General features: G+C 42.4%; 1 protein-coding gene across 1 annotated transcript; it reads right to left on the bottom strand.

The window, feature by feature from the left end:
• Window positions 1-1,570: 1,570 nt before the first annotated feature.
• dnase1 (deoxyribonuclease I) lies at window positions 1,571-18,561 on the bottom strand. The gene is made up of 8 exons (XM_078240410.1): window positions 18,424-18,561; window positions 12,187-12,275; window positions 9,825-9,908; window positions 9,603-9,715; window positions 8,621-8,733; window positions 8,367-8,524; window positions 4,810-4,906; window positions 1,571-1,833 (listed from the first exon to the last, which is right to left on the bottom strand). The coding sequence occupies exons 1-8, from the start codon at window positions 18,559-18,561 to the stop codon at window positions 1,780-1,782; spliced, it is 846 nt and encodes a 281-aa protein (XP_078096536.1). The 3' UTR covers window positions 1,571-1,779.
• Between the last annotated feature and the right edge of the window lie 3,003 nt (window positions 18,562-21,564).

Raw genomic sequence — 21,564 nt, 5'->3', positions numbered from 1 at the left:
TTTGCTGAACATACTTGGTGCAGGTGTTTGTTGCAAGCTATAGTTTGCTATCTGGGTTCACAATGATGTATCTGGAATGCACCATTCATTCTGTTTGATTAGCAGGGAAATGGAGATTGTTCACTGATCTGATATGATCAAAGGATTCTTACAGAATCTTTCAGGAGATTAAAATTGATGGGCTACTGTTTATGATCAGATAAACTGTGCTCTGGCACAAAGATACACGTGAAAGACATTGTTAATTGTGCTTTTCACTTAAGCAGCACACTTACAACAATGCCTAATTCTGGAGAAATTCTTATTGTAGACACAGATAAGGCAAAGACTTTCTATAATCTGCCATTTCTGGGAAGATTTCACTGCCAAATTTCAAGCAGCAATATATTCAATTTGCTTTAAATTTTACCGGCCATTTGGAAATTCATTGTGGATATATTGATGGTTCATTAAAAATCATATTTAAATGATTAATTAACATTGAAAAAGAAAAATTACCCCCTCAGAGAAATTTCACGCAAATATTAACGATTTCAATGCTTTTCAAATAATCAATGAGGCATTAAAGCCATGAGAATCACATTGTGATGTTCTGCAAAATTACCGAAGATCCCCTTTCCAAACCATATAAAAGTAGGTCTTGTGTATGAGTCGACCGTAGCTTTTGAGGATAATGGGGATAAATTAAGTCTAGAAATAGAAACTTTGCGGAATCAGTGGTCAAGATGAGAATCAAAACCATAAATTACAACAGAGGCCAAGGGGAAAGGGGAAGTTAATTATGATGCAGCAATAATATAACTAACTGCTGATTTGAAAATTTGAATTGAAATACACCGATGGAAATGGTATGTGCAGGACTGTAATAGCAAATAATGATACTAAAAGAGAACCTTGGCTTCAGAATGACAACAAGGAACTGGAACATGAAAATAAACTTCTAGCAGTAAAATGTTAATGGAAACGTGCAACATCCAGTGTTGCCATTGTTCTTATGGATTACGTCCACCCTGCCATTTGGCAAGATCCTCAGGTAGTAGTCCCTTTACATTGGAGCCTCTTGGACTCTTTTTGAATGATCAGACAGGGAAGGGGCTTCAGTGAGTGGCCCAAATTTTCAGGGAGAGTCGCTCGGGTAGCAGTGAGTGTGAGCGAGGATCAGGAGGGGGAAATGGTGAATGGGACTCAGAGGGTCAGGAGAGAGAAGCGGCAAGTGGGAGAGAATCTCAGGGAATGGGAGGGGCTGCTCCAAAAAGGCACTGGTCGGGTCACGCACGATCCGTCAGCCCTGTCTCAAAATGCCACTAGAGCAAAAGCCCGAAGTGGATTGTGTACCCAGGAACATGCATGGATTTCAACCCCCTCAAAAACATTGCTCTTAAATAAGTTGACCCCATGCTTTTTGCCTAATAGTTTGGACCCAAAAGCTCAACCGTCACACAAGTTTGTACAGTAAATCATTCCATCATTCCTTTGTCAGAATTCAGAAAAAACTTTCCAAAAACAATGAATGTGTCCCATAAGAATGGCTGCCGTGGGAGAAATAAGAAAAATAGAGATAGCGAGAAAAGGAAGACATCACCTAATTTCTAAAAGATTGGTAGCAGAAATGACAAAAGTAGAAATGCATTTGGAACTGATTGCACGTGATGTGTTGTGAAGTAGGCAAAAAACACTAGCTTATGTATATTTTGACTTTATTTGTTATAAAGTATCATGCCGACTTAAGTGGGCTTTACGAAATGCTGAGGTTGTACATTTGCATTGTCAGTGACTCCTTTATGCAGCACCAAGACGTACCTCTACAGGGTAATGGTCACTAACTGCAGCAGTCTGTAAAGAAAGAACAAATTATTGTTTCAGTCTCTGCTCTCTCTCTTTCTTTCATCTTGTTGTGTCCAGGTTGGCTCCATTCACTTGGGAGGCTGAGTGGATTGAACTGTAGATTTCTGTGGTCACTTTGTACTCTCTTTTCACAATTTCCCTGATATGGTTGTTCCCTTATAGTTAAAGACTATAGGCCCTGACAATCTTCTGGCTATATTACTGAAGACTTGTTCTTCTGAACTCACCCGTAGCCAAGCTGTTCCAGTACAGATACATATTGATATCTATCAGGCAAAGTGGAAAATTGCCCAGGTGTGTCCTGAGAACAAAGATCAAGACTTCAAAGATCTAACTTCAATGTACCATCACGTCTTTTCATTTAATAACTTAGACACAGACTGATTAAGCTTGTTTTTGGAAGTTAACATTGGATCTACTGATTGGGAGCTAGGTACACTCTAACCAGGTTCCCCCAAGACATTAAGTAATGAGGTCATGATAATGATGAAAGGATATTTTCTCAGGGACCAGAATATTCCAAAGTGTTGAGAGATGCTGGGGTGCTTTTGTCTCAATTAGGCAATTTTAAAATTCCTTTACAGGATGTGGGCATCGCTGGTTAGGTCAGCATTTATTTCTCATCCCTAATTGCCCTCAGAAAGTGGTGATGAGCCACATTGTTGAAACCAACCGCTGTAATCCATAGTGTAGCTACACCCACAATGCTGTTAGGAAGGGAGTTCCAGGATTTTAACTCAGTGCTGTTCCTTCACTGCCGCTATGTGTTCCAAGTCAGGATGGTGTGTGGTTTGGAGGAGAACTTGCAGGCAATGATTCCTCCATGCATCTGCTCCCCTTGTCCTAGGTGGTAGAGGTTGCAGGTTTGGGAGATGCTGATTTGCTGCAGTGCATCATTTAGATGGTACACACTGCTGCCACTGTGTGTTGTGGTAATGAGAATGGATGTTGATGATGGTGGATGGGGTGCCAATCAACTGGGCTACTTTGTCCTGGATAGTGTCAAGCTTCTTGAGTTACAGCTGCAAGTAGAGAGTATTCTATCACATCATCCAGGCAAGTACAGAATATTCTATCATACTCCTGACTTGTATCCTGAAGATGGTGGACAGGCTTTGGAGAGTCAAGAGATGGGTTACTCATTGCAGAATTCCCAGATAATTGGCCGGGTTGGATTTGTCTTGATCCTTGTGCGCAGGGCACACCTGGGCAATTTTCCACTTTGCCTGATAGATATCAATATGTATCTGTACTGGAACAGCTTGGCTAGGGGTGAGCTCAGAAGAACAAGTCTTCAGTAATAGAGCCAGAAGATTGTCAGGGCCTATAGTCTTTGCAGTATCCAGTGCCTCAGCTGTTTCTTGAAATCATGTGGAGTGAATTGAATCGGCTGAAGACTGACATGTGTGATGCTGGAGACCTCAGGAGGAGGCTGAGATGGACCTGGCACTTCTAGCTATAGATGGTTGCAAATGCTTCAATTTTGTCTTTTACACTGATGTGCAGGTCTCTCCTCCATTGTGCATGAGGCGGTGAGGGGTTGAAGAGGGTGGACGGAGGGGGGGTGGTATATTGGGTGCATGGTAGGTGGTAATCAGCAGGAAGTTTCCTTGTTCATGTTTGACTTGCTGCCATGAAACTTCATTGGAGCCTGGAATCTATGTCGAGGACTCCCAAAGGCAGGTTCCTCCTGACTGTATACCACTGTGCCACCATCTCTAGCAGGTCTGCCCTGCTGCTGCCAGTGGGTCAGGACATACCCAACAATTGTGATGGTGGTGTCTGGGACATTGTCTGTAAGGTATGATTCTAAGAGTATGGGCGGCATAGTGGCACAGTGGTTAGCACTACTGCCTCACAGCGCCAGGGACCCGGGTTCGATTCCTGGCTTGGGTCACTGTCTGTGTGGAGTTTGCACATTCTCCCCGTGTCTGCGTGGGTTTCCTCCGGGTGCTCCGGTTTTCTCCCACAGTCTGAAAGATGTGCTGGTTAGGTGGATTGACCCGAACAGGTGCCGGAGTGTGGCGACTAGGGGAATTTCACAGTAACTTCATTGCAGTGTTAATGTAAGCCTTACTTGTGACTAATAAATAAACTTTACTATGCCATGCTGTTGCTTGACTAGTCTATGGGACAGCTTATCCAATTGCGTAAATGGCTGATTTTACATTCGCAAATATCCCAATAAGTAAGCTTCAGCTTCAATCGTTTAGAAACATTTCACTAAATGTTGCAGAAAACCTTGAAAAATGAAACACGCTGAGCATTTGCAATGGTCAATGCAGTCAAATACTTCCAGAATCATTGCAGTGAGCAAGGCCTCAGCGTAGTAGCCCAGTCCATCACGCCATCCAGCCTCCCATCCATTGAGCCTGTTTATACTTCGCTGCCTCGGAATAGCAGCCAGCATAATCAAGGACCTCAGACATGGTGCATTGGCCATACTAAATTGTCCCTTAGTGTACCCAAACAGACGTCGGAGTGTGGCGACTAGGGGATTTTCACGGTAACTTCATTGCAGTGTTAATGTAAGCCAACTTGTGACTAACAAATAAACTTTAAACATACTCTCTTCCACCCTCTTCCGTCGGGAAAAAGATACAAAAGTCTGAGGTCAGGTACCAACCGACTCTAGAACAGCTTCTTCCTTGCTGCCATCAGACTTCTGAAATGGCCCTGTCATATATTAAGTTGATCTTTCTCTACACCCGATCTGTGACTGCAACACTGTATTCTGCATCCTCGCCTTCCCTTCTCCCCTATGTACTTCAAGAATGGTATATTTTTGTCTTTATGGTGCACAAGAAGCAATACTTTTTGCACTATCCCAATACGTGACAATAATAAAACAAATCGAATCAAAGGAACCTATTCTGTCAAGTTCTTCCATAAACAACCTTACCTGAAGTAAGCATTACTGATTTCTGATATATTCATAAATCAAGTTCTTAAATCCCAACTTACCATTTTATTATTGAGATTCAGCACACTCGTGAAATTATAAACAATAGCTGATCCATCAATTATAGCATTTTTCATTTCTGAACCAACAGCTATGATTCTGGAGAAGGGGAGAAATACATTCATTACATAAAAGGAAATGAATATCACAACATTTACTCAGTATACCTCGGTTTATTCTCCTGGAGAGTTCAAGTTAAGCTTCTTCCACAGGCTTTCTTGGGAACTCTAATTCACTCAGAGTTAGTGAGGTGGCACATTGAAAGACATCATTTGGCTTTTATGCAGCGTCTTTCACTCATCCCAAAGTTCCTTACAACCAATTAAGTGGAGTCACTATTGGAACGTCAGGAAGTATCCCAGATAAATTGGTCCCAAAAAAAAGCAGTTAAATAAATGACCAGGTTGTTAGCTGTGCAATGAAGATTGGCCAAGAGACTGGGAGAAATCCCCTGCTTTTCCTTAAATAATTCCATGGGATTTTGTGTGTGTGGTTGTTCTGTGATGGCAGCTGGGTGCATAGGAGCTTGGGGCAGGAGTAGGCTATTCAGCCTCTCAAGCCTGCTCCGCCATTCAACTAGGTCATGGCTGATCATCTATTTCAGAACCATTTTCCCTCACCATCTCCATATCCCTTTTTACCATTAGTATCTAGAAACCTACCGATCTCAGTCTTGAATGTACTCAATGATTGAGCTTCCACAGCCCTCTGAGATACAGAATTCCAAAAATTCACTGCCTTCTGAATGAAGAAATCGCTCCTCAGCTCAGTCCTAATTTTAAGATTATGTCCCCTGGTTCTAGGCCCCCAGCCAGGGTAAACATCCCTTCTGCATCTACCCTGTCTCACCCCTTAGCAATTTTCTATGTTTCATTGAGATCACCCCTCATTCTTCTAAGCTGTAGAGAATGCAATCTCCTCAAACTCATCTCAGAGGACAGTTCTGCAATCCCAAGAATCAGTCTGGTGAACCTCCACTGCACTCCCTCTATGGCAAGTATATCCTTAGGTCAGGAGACCAAAACTGTACACTATACTCCACGTGTGGTTTAAACAAAGTTCTATACAATTGAAGCAAGATGTCTTCACTCTGTACTCAATTCCTCTTGTGATAAAGGTCAACATACCATTTGCCTTCCTAATGGTTCATCCAAAAGACTGCACCCCTGAGAGTGCAGCATTTCCTCGATGTTGCACTAAAGTGTCATCCTGGATTATATGCTCACGTCTTTAGAATCAGGCAACGGCCCAAAACCTTTTGATTCAGAGTGAGAATGCTGCCACTGACAGAAGTCTCACATCTTACCTAAATTCCTGTATGATGGTTTGGTAGGTTGTGAGATCATGCCTGTGATTCACAAATAGTGAACATTCAGTTATTGCTATGGCATCATGTTGATGTTTAGAAAAGGGAACGGTTATTTTTACAAGATGGGAAGGGAAATCTGAAGACTCGCACGCAGCCTAGCAGTTGGCTACAGCTCTAATTTCTTGTCCATCCTCTCAAATGAGGCATGTTGCAAAGACATCTTGAGGCAGAGGAGAGAGCATTTTATATAAAATAAGTTATGAAGCAAAAGAAAATAAGGTTTGAGATAAAATAATTCTGTCATATTGAGACAAAACAAAGAACAAAGAACATTACAGCACAGGAACAGGTCCTTCGGCCCTCCAGCCTGCGTCGACCATGCTGCCCGACTTAACGTTCAAGTTTAACTCCAGTCAGGATCTAACTTTAACTTGGACATAATTTAGGTCCCAACGTTTCTTGAGGATCACAGATTAGTGTTAATGAATCCTCAGTGACTTTCATAAGTCACATCTTCAAGTTGAACTAATTCATTTGATACAAGTTTTGTGTGTTTAGTGAGAGCCCCTGCTGCATGCTACCTAAGTGTATTCAAAATATACATTTCAAACCAAAATAATGTGTGATTGTGTTACAAACCTGAGTCTGCTGCAGCTACCTTTTCAGGCTGCTTAACATCAGTGGTAGTGTTAAGCATTCTGAGCATCTTACATTTGTGGCAATTGAGATGGCATGTTGCCAGATCAACTTATGCAATAACAAAACCCAGTGATGCATCCAAAGATGTGTGGGTTAGATGGATTGGCCATGCTAAATTGCCCCTTCGTGTCAGGGGGACTAGCAAGGGTAAATGCATGGGGTTATGGGGATAGGGCCTGGGTGGGAATGTGGTCGGTGCAGACTCAATGGGCCAAATGGCCTCCTTCTGCACTGCAGGGATTCTGTTAACAGTAAGCCCTTTAGTTCTCAACCAGATAGTTATTTATTTCTTAAATATACCTCTGTCGCCTCCCCGAAGGTGAACTGAACTAATGATAGAAGTTCGGTTCAAGTTGTAAACTGCTTTGAAAATGAACAGAGGACTTCTAAAATGGGAATTTGGAGAGAGTGGGAATTCAGTGCAGAAGAAGAAGGATGAACAAAAACTGAATGTTGAATTATTTATTCGTACTTTAACACATGACGGTATGCTGCTTAAAGGGCTCCTCCACAAAACAAAATAGAAATTAATAAATATGAGACAACAGCATGAACCTAACTAGCAACTTTAATTAGGGAATGAAACAAATACTTAAACGAAATGTGACTTCAATAAGAATAAGAAATCTGTGGATTTCTACCTGAGTGATGTAGTAATTTGTATAGGGATAAACAGGTGAGGAAAGTAAATGTGTGGCCGGAGAATGGGTTCGATTTCATGACACAGGTGCTGGAAGAGACAGGAGTTGTACCAGCTGGAGGTATGGACTCCACTGTAGAAAATCAGCAACTAAATGTGGAATTGGTCAAAAAGTGTGAAAAATGCACCAGCGGTAGATGGACAGGGTAGAGACAGTTCCTTAAATAAGAGTTCTGTGCATAAATGCACCAACTCTAAGAAATAAAATCAGATAGAAGCACAAATTCGGTAGCCATTGGAGTGACTGTTATTTGTGTTCCATCACAGGCTGGAATACAAAGGGAAGGATGAGCTGCATCCGGACCCTGATTGGTTTATGCTTGAGGCTCCTGTCTGAGCCCACCCCAGTTGCTTCATCTGCTTTTAAGAACATAAGAACTAGAAGCAGGAGTAGGCAATTCAGCCCCTCGAGTCTGCTCCACCATTCAATATGGTCATGGCTGACCTTGTCCCGGCCTCAACTCCCACTTTCCTGCCTACTGTCCAAAACCCTTCAACCCATTCCAAATTAAAAATCTGTCTATCTCCTCCTTAAATGTACTCAATGCCCCGGCATCCACTGCACTCTGGGCACTGCACTGCACAGACTCATCCTTTGAGAGAAGCAATTTCTCTTCATCTCTGTTTTAAATCTGCTAAACTCACGCAGACATGGGGAGAACAGTCACCCAAGACTGGGATTGAACCCAGGGCCCTGGCGCTGTGAGGCAACAGTGCTAACCACTGCGCCACCATGCTGCCCCCAAATTAGTGTTTTGAACAATGGGATATTCAATGCAATCATGCCATTGTCATATTATATGGTATATTTAATAACGTAACAAAACATTATTGCCAGAATTATCTTTTACCTGTCATAAGCACATTTTGTAGTGATGGTTGTAGTGGTATCTGCAGAGTCCGGGATAAGCCATTGGAATTGCCTATCCTTGCGTAGTCGAATGTGAGCCCAGTCATTTGGTTTGACATAAGAACAATCTGCATTTAGATCACCCATGATCAGCATGTTCTGTGTGGGCCATGAATGAAGATGCATTATTTTAACTCATAATTATTTAAAGTAATGAATCTTTCTTCATTAATATTTCTGGATTTTATTGCTTACATCAGTCCCCAGCTTCTTCTTAGCATCAAGAAAGACATCATACAGGGCATCGATTTCCCTGACTGCTACTGAAGGTGATGTGTGCATCGGCATGATAACAAAGTCACGAATGACTAAAGAAGGGAAAAGGACAAAGGGGAAATATCTAAATCAAGCACTCGTAAGAAAGAACATTTGATCTTATTCACTTTCGTAAGTGAAATAAAACACAGCACCATTTTCTTCAGAAATAACAACAGGAAGTAAAAATGAAGAGATTGATCCATATAGTTTCTTGCTCTTGAGTTTATAGAATCCCTACAGTGCAGAAGAGGCCATTTGGCCCATCGGGTCTGCACCGACTCTCCAACAGAGCATCTTACCCAGGCCCTAACCCCCTCCTTACCCCCGTAACCCTGCACATTTATCATGGCTAATCCATTTAACCTACACATCTTGGGACACTAAGGGGCAATTTGGCATGGTTTATCAATCTAACCTGCATACCTTTGGACCGTGGGAAGAAACTGGAGCACCCAGAGGAAACCTACACAGACACAGGGAGAATGTGCAAACTCCTCACTGACAGTCACCCAAGGCCGGAATTGAACCCGGGTCCCTAGAGCTGTGAGACAGCAGTGCTAACTACTGTGCCGCCATGCCACCCATATGAACAATAATATTTACCCCATCTCACTCACTGGAAGGCTTTTGATGTTCCCCACAGAACATGGCCTGGAGTTCCTGCTAGGCTACACCTTCATCAGTGCAATTTTCCTGAAATTGACCAAATCATCGCAAGAGATTGATACATTTCAAGTGCAAATTATATCTAGCACAAAGCAACTTTACACAACTTTACTTCTAATGACGTCTCTGCCCTCAATCTCAGCTAAACACCCCGCTGTTTATTAGTGTTCTGTCTGAAAAGAAAGCCACCAAGGAAGTCTACAATGAAGCATTTCTTTCCCTATTTTGATCTTGTAGTACAGAAATACTTTACCTGAATAGGGTGATGAAAACTTCACAAGAAATGGTTCACGATTGAAAGCGTCTTGGCCGGTGTTAGAAGCGTCACTGTAGAGATAATTGTCGACCACAGACACCACTGAGTTTCTATTCAGATGAGAATGGTTGTCATTATAACAGCACGGGAAGAAGCTTCTACACTCCAATGGGAAGTGTTTCAAAATAACTTTCTGGTTTTACCTAGGCATGAGCATACCTGTAAATAAAGAGATATCTCTCTTTATAACTGCTGCGTCCAAGTGGAATACTGGTAATGTATGAGAAGGCCTGGGCAGAAGCACTGGAGGATATCAAAAAATGAGTCATATATGTTGAAATCTCAAAATAAGCAACCACTTATCCAGTGTAGATTGACTAATTTACATTTCCTGGATCTTTTGTGAAGGATTCAAGAGGTACAACACAAAAATATCAAACTTCAATAAAAGCATTGGCTGGTTCCCACAAATTTGATCAGTAAATATCTTCAATACCTATTGAAGTTATTAGATCAAATAATAAAGAGCAAAAAAAGTGACAGAATGGATAAACTTCCCAGTTTTTTTATCTAACACTTGAATTTGCTGATTAGAATAAGCCTGGTTTCACCGTTTCGGCTGGTGAGTCATCCACCTTCTCTTTCAAAATAAAAGCTGTGACAAGTCACATCTGAATCAGCTTGGATAGGTGCCAACGAGGAGGGTGGGGGTAACTGGCAAGAGAACAGAGTTGGTGACAGGGACTGAGACCCTCCCATAATTTTTAGTTGGAGAAAACCTCTGCTGATTTACTGCTGTAAGAAGTCTCACAACACCAGTTAAAGTCCAACAGATTTATTTAGAATCATGAGCTTTCGGAGCGCTGCTCCTTCATCAGGTGATGCAGGAGCAGTGCTCTGAAAGCTCGTGATTCTGAATAAACCTGTTGGACTTTAACCTGATGTTGTGAGATTCCTTACTGTGCCCACCCCAATCCAACGCTGGCATCTCCACATCATGATTTACTGCTGGATGTTGGACAAACAGCCCAATAATGTAGAGGCAATGAAAGGTCGATAGAGGTGGCAGTGAGACGAAGATGGATATCGTCAACATACATGACCAAACTGACACTGTGGCCTGGATGTTTGGCTGCGACTCTGGTGCACAGTGTTCGGCAACCCTGACTGTTTCAAATAGCTGCCCGGCTGTCGGATTCTCAGTCCGGGGTGTGTGCCTGTGACAAAAACAGAAAATGCTGGAAAAACTCAGCATCTGTGGAGAGAGAATAGAGCCGACATTTTGAGTCAGGATGACCCTTCATCAGAGCTATAAAAACAAAGAAAATAGGACATGATTTATATTATGGGGGTGGCAGGGGGGGATGTAATTGAACAAAGGGAATGTAAATAGTGATGATAAAGGCTGAGAACGGTGCTAAAGGCGTCCATTAAGAAATCGAAAGGTGTGAATGGCAGAACGAAGGTAGAGATTGTCAGAGGATAAACTGAGGAATGTGGCAGTTGGCCCTGGGTGGGGGAGGGGGGGGGGTGGAGGTGGTGGTTGGGCAAATGAACTGACAATACTGACCTCCAACCAGAGAAAATAGAATAACAAAATTCAACCTATCCAAACCCTAGATCATTTAAAAAAATCTATTAAATCCTTTTGATGACTTTAGGCTGGAAACTCACATTCACAGCATATCTTAAACAAGACATGGACATGTTCAGCCTAGCAGTACATCCCTACTTTTGTATTCTGGTCCTCTCGAAATGAATGCTAACATTGCATTTGCCTTCCTAACTACCAAATCAACCTGTAAGTTAACCTTAAGAGAATCCTGAACCAGGACTCATAAGGAAGAGTGGGGGTCACAAAATGGGGGTTTGGCTGATGTCCAGGTCATCTATCATTGTAATCTTCTCCCTAAAGCAGGAATGAACATTTTGTTTCTGTGTTGGGGAGAACAATGAGTAATTTGAGGAACTTTCCATTCCATTATTATTCATTTTAAACTATGTAAAAAGTTGAGGAAATAGGTTAAAGTTTATTTATTAGTCACAAGTAGGCTTACATTAACACTGCAATGAAGTTACTGTGAAAATCCCCTAGTCGCCACACTCCAGCAGGAATGAGGATCAATCAGTTATAATAAAAATGCCCAACTGCCAACACTTTGTGTCGGTTCACTGTCAAATTTCATGTAAAATCTGATTGTTTGGGGAACATTACTTCGGTATTTCAAGTTACTATTACCACTTCTGTTGTGTGTATTGATTAATTTTAATGTTTAAGCAGTAATCAGGTGACTAATAACTTGCGGCAATGTAAGTTCCTGTTGGACCTTAAGCAGCCTTCTTATTTTGGTCTGGATTTATACAATATTTACAGGCAGATTCTGCCATAGGAATATTGCAACTGCTATTCACCATTCAGCCCTCCCAGTCTGCCCCGACAATCTATCAGACCATGCCTGATCTGTACTTCCATTCCAGGAAAATATAATTCAAGATTTGTCTCTCAATTCTGTCCAGGATCAGTAATACAATATAACTAAAAAAACATTCACAAATGTCGCTATGTAATTGATGACCATACCGATTGAGTTTGTTCATTAGGATCTTTACAGCACTTAAATCAGCATCACGGACTTCTTGTATTAGGATAATGTCATATCTTTGAATAAGCTGCAAAGAAATAAAAGGCAGAAGATGAATTTCTTTGGAATGGAGCAAGAAGAATTGTACAAATCATGTATACATTTGAAAGTAGAATGAAACAGACTGGCACGGTGGCACAGTGGTTAGCACTTCTGTCTCACAGCACCAGGGACCCGGGTTTCATTCCCGGCTTGGGTCACTGTCTGTGTGGAGTCTGCAAGTTCTCCCCGTGTCTGTGTGGGTTTCCTTCGGGTGTTCCGGTTTCCTCCCACAGTCCGAAAGATGTGCTGGCTAGGTGCAGTGGCCATGCTAAATTCTCCCTCAGTATATCCAAGCAAGTGCCGGAGTGTGGCGACTAGGGGATTTTCACAGTAACTTCATTGCAGTGTTAATGTAAGCCTACTTGTGACTAATAAATAAACTTTAACCTATTTCCTCAACTTTTTACATAGTTTAAAATGAATAATAATGGAATGGAAAGTTCCCCAAATTACTCATTGTTCTCCCCAACACAGAAACAAAATGTTCATTCCTGCTTTAGGGAGAAGATTACAATGATAGATGACCTGGACATCAGCCAAACCCCCATTTTGTGACCCTCACTCTTCCTTATGAGTCCTGGTTCAGGATTCTCTTAAGGTTAACTTACAGGTTGATTTGGTAGTTAGGAAGGCAAATGCAATGTTAGCATTCAGAATACAAACACAGGGATGTACTGCTAGGCTGTATAAGACTCTGGTCAGAACACATTTGGAATATTGTGAGCAATTTTGGGTCCCGTATCTAAGGAAGGATGTGCTGGCCTTGGAGAAGTTCCAGACGCGGTTCACGAGAATGATCCCAGGAATGAAAGAACAAAGAACAACGAACAAAGAACAATACAGCACAGGAACAGGCCCTTCGGCCCTCCAAGCCCGCGCCGCTCCCCGGTCCAGGATTGAATCCTGAATCCCCGCCCAATTTTCCAGCCTATCTACATACCAATATCCTATCCACCGAGCTGTCCCTCACAGCTACGATGCTTTGTTCATTACAACCTATTAACTTACCCCCACCCCCCCATTCCAGACCATGTGATCTCCAGGGAGAGGCGAAAACCCAGAGTGAAAAACCCCAGGGCCAATATGGGGAAAAAAAATCTGGGAAATTCCTCTCCGACCCCCTGAGGCGATCGAAACGAGTCCAGGAGATCACAATGGCCCCGATCGGAAAATGCTTCCCAACCCTAGTCATTTCCACTTCCACGAACACCATATGAATTCCCTGCCCCCGAGACAGGTTCCCAACTATCCGCAGTCTCACTCTGTACTGGCACCAGCAAGATGATCATAGAATGAAGCCTTGAAACGAGAAACCAGGAACAATTAGCCCGCGCCGCTCCCTGGTCCAAACTAGACCACTCTTTTGTATCCCTCCATTCCCACTCCGTTCATATAGCTGTCTAGATAAGTCTTAAACGTTCCCAGTGTGTCCGCCTCCACCACCTTGCCCGGCAACACATTCCAGGCCCCCACGACCCTCTGTGTGAAATATGTGTGAAAGGCTTGACATATGAACAGTGTTTGAGGACTCTGGGTCTGTAGGCGATGGCTTTTAGAAGGATGAGGGGGGAATCTCATTGAAGCTTACAGAATACTGAAAGGCCTGGATAGAGTGGACGGGGGGAAGATGTTTCCATTAGTAGGAGAGACTCGGATTCAAGGGCACAGCCTCAGAATAAAGGGATGACCCTTTAGAACTGAGATGAGGAGGAATTTCTTCAGCCAGAGGATGGTGAATCTATGGAATTCGTTTCCACAGAAGACTGTGGAGGCCAGATCATTGAGTATATTTAAGAGAGAGATAGATAGGTTCTTGATTGGTAAGAGGATCAAAAGTTAAGAGGAAAAGGCGGGGCGATAGAAAAGAATTGAGAAACATATCAGCCATGATCAAATGGCGGAGCAGATTCCATGGCCAGAATGACCTAATTCTGCTCCTATATCTTATGCTCTTAAGATAATAAGGTTTTTTTTTCATAACAAGCCAACTGCTGTTTGTTAAGATCTCATTAATAAACTTTCAGAGAAAGATGAGGTAGATTTCCATTTGGGAATTGAAATGATGGGGTAAGAATGAAGTCATCTGCTGAACTGAACTGTCTTAAAGATGAAGCAGCTAAATTCTGGAAGACAAAATGGATTTTCCTGCAATAGTTACACTAATTTGTTCAATATTGCCATTGTTGGGATATAGAGATGCCAGGAAACACAATCTACACCTGAGAACCTAAGATTACTATGCTGTGCTCAAAGGTTTTGAAACAGCTTAAAACTGGCTGACCAAGGAACGTTTTAAATAAAGCAACATTGGTGAGAAGTTCTGATCTTCTGCTCAACTTTGCATTTCATTCTCTTTCATAAAATGAGCACATAGAATGACAGGGCCAATTAAGGAATTAATATAAGTATTCATTTTTTAGTGCAAAGTGCAAGATCAGGTGATGCAATCATTGTTTGAAGGTTGGATTGTAATTTACAGCTAATTGATAATTCAAAGTAATTTATTCCATGGGAATAACTGAATTATCCAGTAATTTGAACTAAGTGACTTTGAATTAAGAGGATTAGGTGTCCTCCTTGATTATGGTTCCAAAACCCTGAGGTTAAGTTCTAGGGCACTGCTTTCCAGGTCCTTGGGTGAGGAGGGGAGGAGTGGGGAATGGGGGTGGAAGCAGTGCTTCTGGGACAATAGCGAGTGCCACATCGAGACACTCAGCAGTGCCCACCTTTCTCTGCTGGGCTGCCAAGGCTCTAGAGCCAGCAGCTTCTGGAGCTTTACTTAAACAGAGGCTGCAAACTAGGAGGCCCCCTTCGGGAAACAGCTCCTCAGGCCTGGTTTCCAGTCAGTGCAGGCTCGGGACCTCCCAACAGTAGAAAACCGATGCCCGTTGGAAAATTCTGCCCCACATATCAAAGGAAAATTTGTTTTTTACGCCGTGAACCTGCAGTTCCTCATTCAAACTCCGGGAATGACCTTGTCAGTGAATTGGAATGTTCACATTTGGCTCCTCACCACACCCCGGGATTGGCCCAATTTTCATGTCATGTGGCTCGACTGGTTAAACTACTTTTAACCTCACTTCAGAATTATGGCATGAGAGGTTTTGCGGACAAGCCACGATTGCCTACAATTCTGCCGCTCAAAAATCCACCAGACCAAAGTAAGACTGAGCATTTATCTTTGGTATTAAAATAAAAATGACGGTGAGACTAACAACATGCTATCTTAAAACAGAACAATCACCTGCTCCCAATGAGGTATCTGACTATTTACGTTGAATTAAGTTTATTTATTAGTGTCACTAATAGGCTTACATTAACACTGCATTGAAGTTACTGTGAAAATCCCCAAAACTTGTGCTTATATTTATCGCTATAGCCTTCAGTTCCATTTCTGTTTACTTACCCAACTTTATGATGAAGAATTAATTAGCGTGGCACTAAGTCCTTTCGGTGGGAATATGTTCAACACATCCAGCAGTCTGTGAGTAAAAGTACTTTTCTAATCTCCAGTCACAGCTGAGCCTTGTTAGTTTTGTGCCTGTATTTTTATATTTGTTATTCATAGCCGACCTCCTTACAAATTTGTCACAACTTTTAAAGACATGGATGGCTCACGATAAATATATTTCTTCTTTTGTCAGCTCACCCATGTCTGGCACAGGACAAATTTACCATGGCAGGATTCAAGCCTGTAACTCCAGAGGATTGCTCTAGGTTGGTAGATTACCAGTTCAGTGACCTATACCACTAGGCCACAGGGATTTCCTAACTGTGGCTGTTAATTGTGGAGTGCAATACCTAATCAATGTGAAGAAAAAACGCGCTGATATCTAACCTGCTACTTTAGGCAAAGGACTTAACATCCGTAATTTGTTGCAATTTACACAGTATTTTGTATTTAGCATGGCCCTTCATCCTTGGCAGCACTCTCTCCTCTTCAGCCAGAAAGTCATGGATTTGAGACCCACTCCAAAAACTTGAGCATGTCAATTGGCTGACATTTCAGTGCAGTACTGAGGGAGTGCTGCATGGTACCACTAGAAGCGATAGTACACAAACTAATTTCCCCACCATGATCTCATTATTTCATTGCTGGTTGTGGAATCTCATCATGTGAAATTGCCAGCCATATTTGCCTAAGTTATAACAATCACTACGACTCAAAATTGCTCTTTGTCTGTGAAGCAATTTGGGAATGTGGTAGGAACGTGATAAGCATTATATATTAATGCAAGTTCTTTCTCTATTTCTGTCATGAAACAATAAACTTGCAAACCACAACTAACAGCATAGACCTGAATTTGCACAGGTTTGGAAGGGCACTGCAGCTTAAACCAAAATAGCACCAAAGCTCTGATTCTGAAAATCCCACTCCCGAACCCGGTGCCCACCATTTTCGCCAGGGGGAGCAGGAGCAAGTTGTCGTTTGCATTTCCATGGGTCACAGAGGCAGCTGCACATGTAGAAGTGCAGACGCCTTCAAACAGATCCAGTTTTCAAGGATGGGACATGATATTTGGGATTTATACATTTGCGCAAAAGATCTAAAGCTGCTGGAGTTACTTGGCGAGGTAAGGTACGCATTTGGAGAGGTCCAGGCACCCTGTGGAAGAGAACATGTGTCCTTTGTGATTTTTAAAATTAGGCATGAATGTGCATAAAGATTGACTCAGTGAAACTGTCAAGCTGTCAAAGTATTTAAATCCTTAAGTTTTTGAAAAAATACACTCTGTGGTTGAAAAAAAATCAATGTTTCATTAGCTGTTTGTTGATATTAGCCTGAAAGTTATCACTATAGGATAGTGCTGCATGATTCCACAACCTTTTATAATCACACTGGGGGCTTGTAAGTTCACAGTTTGATTGAAAGCTCCAAATCTTTGATGTAGAGTTATAAATACAAATGTGTGTTTTCTTGAGGGATTAAGTACTTGAAGGGATTTAAATGTATTGAATGGGGCTTTATTAATGAGTGTTTTTTTAAATAAAATCTGCTGTAGACACTTAGATTTTTTCTTTCATCTCAGAATGGCACCTGAGGTCTGCTCCTGGTGAATTGGCACAGAGTGTGTAGGGTGGTGGGGAGGGGGGCATTGGTTGGCAAACGAACCAAAAAGGCAATAGGGGCGAGTAGAGGGGCATAAGGAAGATATGAGGGCCCACAGGGAGTGGCTGGAGGTTGAATGATTTGGGACAAGAGGAGAGTGCGGGGGTGAGAGGCTATGAGCAGTGAGGGTTAGAGGGCTGTTTTTGATTTATTTTACAGCTGGGACAAAGCACCTAGGCAGGACTTTTAACCAGCTCACCTCAGTAGCTGGCAGCTCCTGTCCAAGGTCAGTGAGCCCAACTCTAGCCAAAGCCCACCCCCTTGGAATGAATAACAAGTTAGAGCAGTAACTGGAGATCTTAATTTTAACACAGCAAACATATCAATCTGCATATTTGGAGATTGGAAGAAGCAATAGAATAGGATGCAGATAAGTACCAATCAAAATACTACCAATAAAATGAAGGATAGCCAGAACAGTTGTGAGGAAGTGATTGAAGGTAGAGGAGAGAGCAGGGTCACCTCTGAGACAATAAACTTCATTTTACATTCTGTCCAGAGTGAGGCACGAGGTAAGGAAAACATCCTCAAATATCAGATAAAAGCAAAATACTGTGGATGCTGGAATCTGGGCTCTGATGAAGGGTCATCCAGACTCGAAACACTGGGCTCTATTCTCTCTCCGTGGATGCTGCCAGAACTGCTGAGAGTTTCCAGCATTTTGTGTTCAAATATCGGGTACGCTTAAGCTTTGTAGAGAGTTGAGAGTTGTGGAGGAAAATAGAAATGGTTAACATAAAAGAGGGAAATGATTTGTGTGGAAACCATTTTTTCTCCTTCATCAAATGTTATTGAAAATGACCATTAGCGAGGAAGTCAGGATTGTAAACTTTACTGCAGGATTTCAATAATATTCACTTCCGACAGAAGGGGATCAACCAGTATTGTTAATTCTGTTTCTCTCTCTGCAATTGCTGCCTGACCATTTCGAGCATGATGTTTTCTATTTCGATATTATTAACTGTGATCTAACTTTACAATGACATCCAAGCTGTAATACTGTAAATTGGTACTATGATCTTACATTAATAATGATGTTTGCAACGGTGGGATGTGACATCTTGCTGTCTCCAAAGGTTCTGATGTTAAAAGCAGAAATATGGATCGAGCTGGCCGTGCCCATCAGACAGGTCAGGGTTAATGCTGTGATTAGCCAATGCATAGCTGTAAGCTGCAGAGAAAGTGATTTCCATGTTAAATTCAACACAACTTATTTATAACAGAAACCACCAATAACCAAAAATTTGCATTTATATAACACCTTTAATAGAGCAAAAAAAACCCCCGAAGCATTCTACACGATCGTTCGCAGAACAATATTTGATACTGCCTAGAGATATTAGGACAAGTGACCAAAAACTTGGTCAAAGAGGAACTTAAAGGAGGAGGGAGATAGAGGTAGAAACATAGCGAGGAAAATCCAGAACTTAGGGCCTCGACAGCTGAAGGCACAATCACCAATGGTGAAGTGATGAAAATCGGGAATATGAAAGAATTGAAGGGACGTAGAGGTCTTGGAGGGTTATTGGGTGAGGTATGCTTGCATAGATAGGGAACAGAAAGATCATTGAGGATTTCATGGAGCTAGAGATATAATCCACTTCAAATGGCATCCCAGATATGTTCTTCAAAAGACACATTTCGGATGGTCCTTCACTGCTGTAGAATCCTATGCTTAAAGTTCTGTCCAGAAAGCCTATTTGAGTTTGTAAGTTTGGAAGGGGCGAAGATTCGGCTCTGAAATAATGGCCCAGCCAGCAGGAATAGGCTTGGTCTTGGAGGATCCCACTCAATGCTTTAATCCAATTCCCAAGCCCCTTCTTGATCAAGTGGTAGTTTCTGGGGGTTTTGATACTGCTGGGACAGCTAGAGCCCGTGGCACTATAATTCCTGATTGCCAGGAGGAAGGGGTCCCACAGATTGATTGGGACATTCAGGACAATACCCCCTACTCCACCTGATTCCTTCATGATTTAATGCACCCCAGCACATAATCATTGGCCCGGGTGCTCCATATGTCCATAATAGTTATGGGTTTGGAATTCGATGGCTCCCTTTCGGTGAAGAACCTACTCGTCGCCTCAGGGAAGATGTAAAAAGGTAAAGGAAAAGTCGCCACAGTCCCAGTTGACCATAGGCTTCTCTTCCCTTTGATGGGGAGAGCTGACTGGTGGTGATTTAACTGGAAGGTCACCACACCTCAGGCAAGGGGCAAGGTTGACAAGGCAGGGCCTTCATGAATAACCTCAGCTGATACGGGAATTGAACCCACATTGTTGGCGTCGCTTTGCATCACATTCACTACATCCTCTGCTGGACTGCTACGGCTGCATTGTTTTGCAAGTTCTGGGACTGTAGCTCCTGTTCCTGCCTGTCAGCCTGCAGTTCCGCTTTCACCCTTAGGCAAAGTGAATATTAAATCTATCTGGCCCCACAGCCTGTGTGATAAGGCCAGGTGGATGTGATGCAACCTTGACAAGTTAGAAACTTGTTGTAAGTGCTGGAGTCTGGAACATTTTAGACATCTTCTGCTGGTGATTCTGCATCTGGATCTGGTTACCTCACTCAGCCAGTGTAATGACTGGATCCGACAGGCATCCCAGAGTGGCAATGTTACGGTTCCAATTGGGAAGGTCCTTCGGAGTACAGTTAAAACTAGCGGCTTGACAGCTGCTTATCGGTTAGGCAAAGTTTTTACTAATAGTAACTGGGGAACCGTTCACAGTGCCTTAGCTAAGCAGTATCACACGTCTGCTCAGGGTGCATTGTGAGGGTGCACTAGCTGCCTATCCTGATGATCAACGGGAATGGGATAATGTTGAACACATTCTCAACTATAAGCTATTACTATAACTTACTAAAGAATGGTGTAATTTGGTTTAGAAGGGTATAACTGTTCCAGTTTCCTTTCAGAACATCAGAAATAATGCAGACAAGTACTGGGAGCAGCCTCTCAATATTTTTCCAATTGTGGAGGAGTCATAAAGCAGACACCTTCTCTGTCCAATTGCCCCAACTACTGATTCACTTGGGATTCAAGTAAAGCATTACTTTCAATATTGATGATATACTTAAATTAATATCAGCTGTGATACCCTGACATGTTTCTTGGTGGCAGGAGTTGCACGCCATTGGCCAGCAGCAGGATATTCTGATTCCGCCACTGTCAATGTGATTTCCCATTGGTTCCACCCCCCCTCCACTGGGAAACCTAAGGTGGGGGTTCGCTATCAGTGCAACCAGAAGATCCTGCCAGAAAGAGCCAGAAAATTCCACCCTTTCTTTTATAGTCATTAGGGCTGCGATGTTCTTATCAACTTTAAAGTGTATTATGTGTTAATAAACTTGTAAATAAGTTGGTAAAGTATAATGTTTCTTGTAGTCTTCTACATTCAGCACAAGAACCTACCTCTCTTGTATTTTCTGAAAGTGGGAGGAGATAATTTTTGAAGAGAAACCCCAGACCTTACAATATTCGGACAGTTATAACCTGGCCAACCAAATTATTTAACAGACTATCTGGGAAAAGGCAATGGCCGGAATTCTCTGGCCATTCACACCGGCGGGATTCCCCGGTTCCCATGGGTTTCCCAGCAGCATAGGTGACGTCAGTGGGAGTTTCCATTGACCGCGGCGAGACCAGGGAATCCCGCTGCTAGCAGACAACGCGCCACCTCCCGCCGGCGGGAAACGTGGGGCTGGGTGGCTGGAGAATTTGGCCCAATGTCTCTTAATAATCGCTTTCCTTAGGGGAGCTGTGGTTCAATTTCTCAGACCCAAAATAAGTATCTGTGTGAAGTTGCTGCCTGGAGCCCAGGTGAGGGCGATTGTTGAGAGAGTGTTTGCAATCTCGGGTAGTCCATATTTGGGGCTGGTGTTATAGTCACATCAGTAGGTGCAAGGCCAGCCAGGAGAACATTGGAATAATCAAGAATGTAGGTAACAAAAGCAGAGGTGAACCATCTGTAAATAAAGTAGCACTTGTTGAATGCAATTTTTGTTGCCAATAATATTCTCAGCAGAACAACGTCAGAATACTTCCAAGTTATGTTGGTCTGGAAGGATATATATTACTCTTGAAGTTATTAGTGTGAAAAGTACATGTAATTCAAAAGCATGGTAGTTAACGCTAAACTAATACTGTTTACACAAGAAAGGTTATTAT

The sequence above is a fragment of the Mustelus asterias genome, chromosome 23, assembly GCF_964213995.1.
Source record: "Mustelus asterias chromosome 23, sMusAst1.hap1.1, whole genome shotgun sequence".
NCBI lineage: Eukaryota > Metazoa > Chordata > Chondrichthyes > Carcharhiniformes > Triakidae > Mustelus > Mustelus asterias.
The sequence above is the reverse complement of the archived record's forward strand: the minus strand, read 5'-3'. Positions and strand labels throughout refer to the sequence as shown.

Bases quoted from the DNA above. Each gene is read 5' to 3' on its own strand.
- dnase1 (XM_078240410.1), bottom strand. From the start codon at position 18,561: ATGCATTGGCTAATCACAGCATTAACCCTGACCTGTCTGATGGGCACG. The intron at 8,525-8,620 runs GTAAGCAATAAA...TGGCCCACACAG, and splicing joins AGAAGAAGCTGGGGACTGAT to AACATGCTGATCATGGGTGA. The intron at 1,834-4,809 runs GTAAGTTGGGAT...CTTTCTTTACAG, and splicing joins TGAATCTCAATAATAAAATG to ACTGCTGCAGTTAGTGACCA.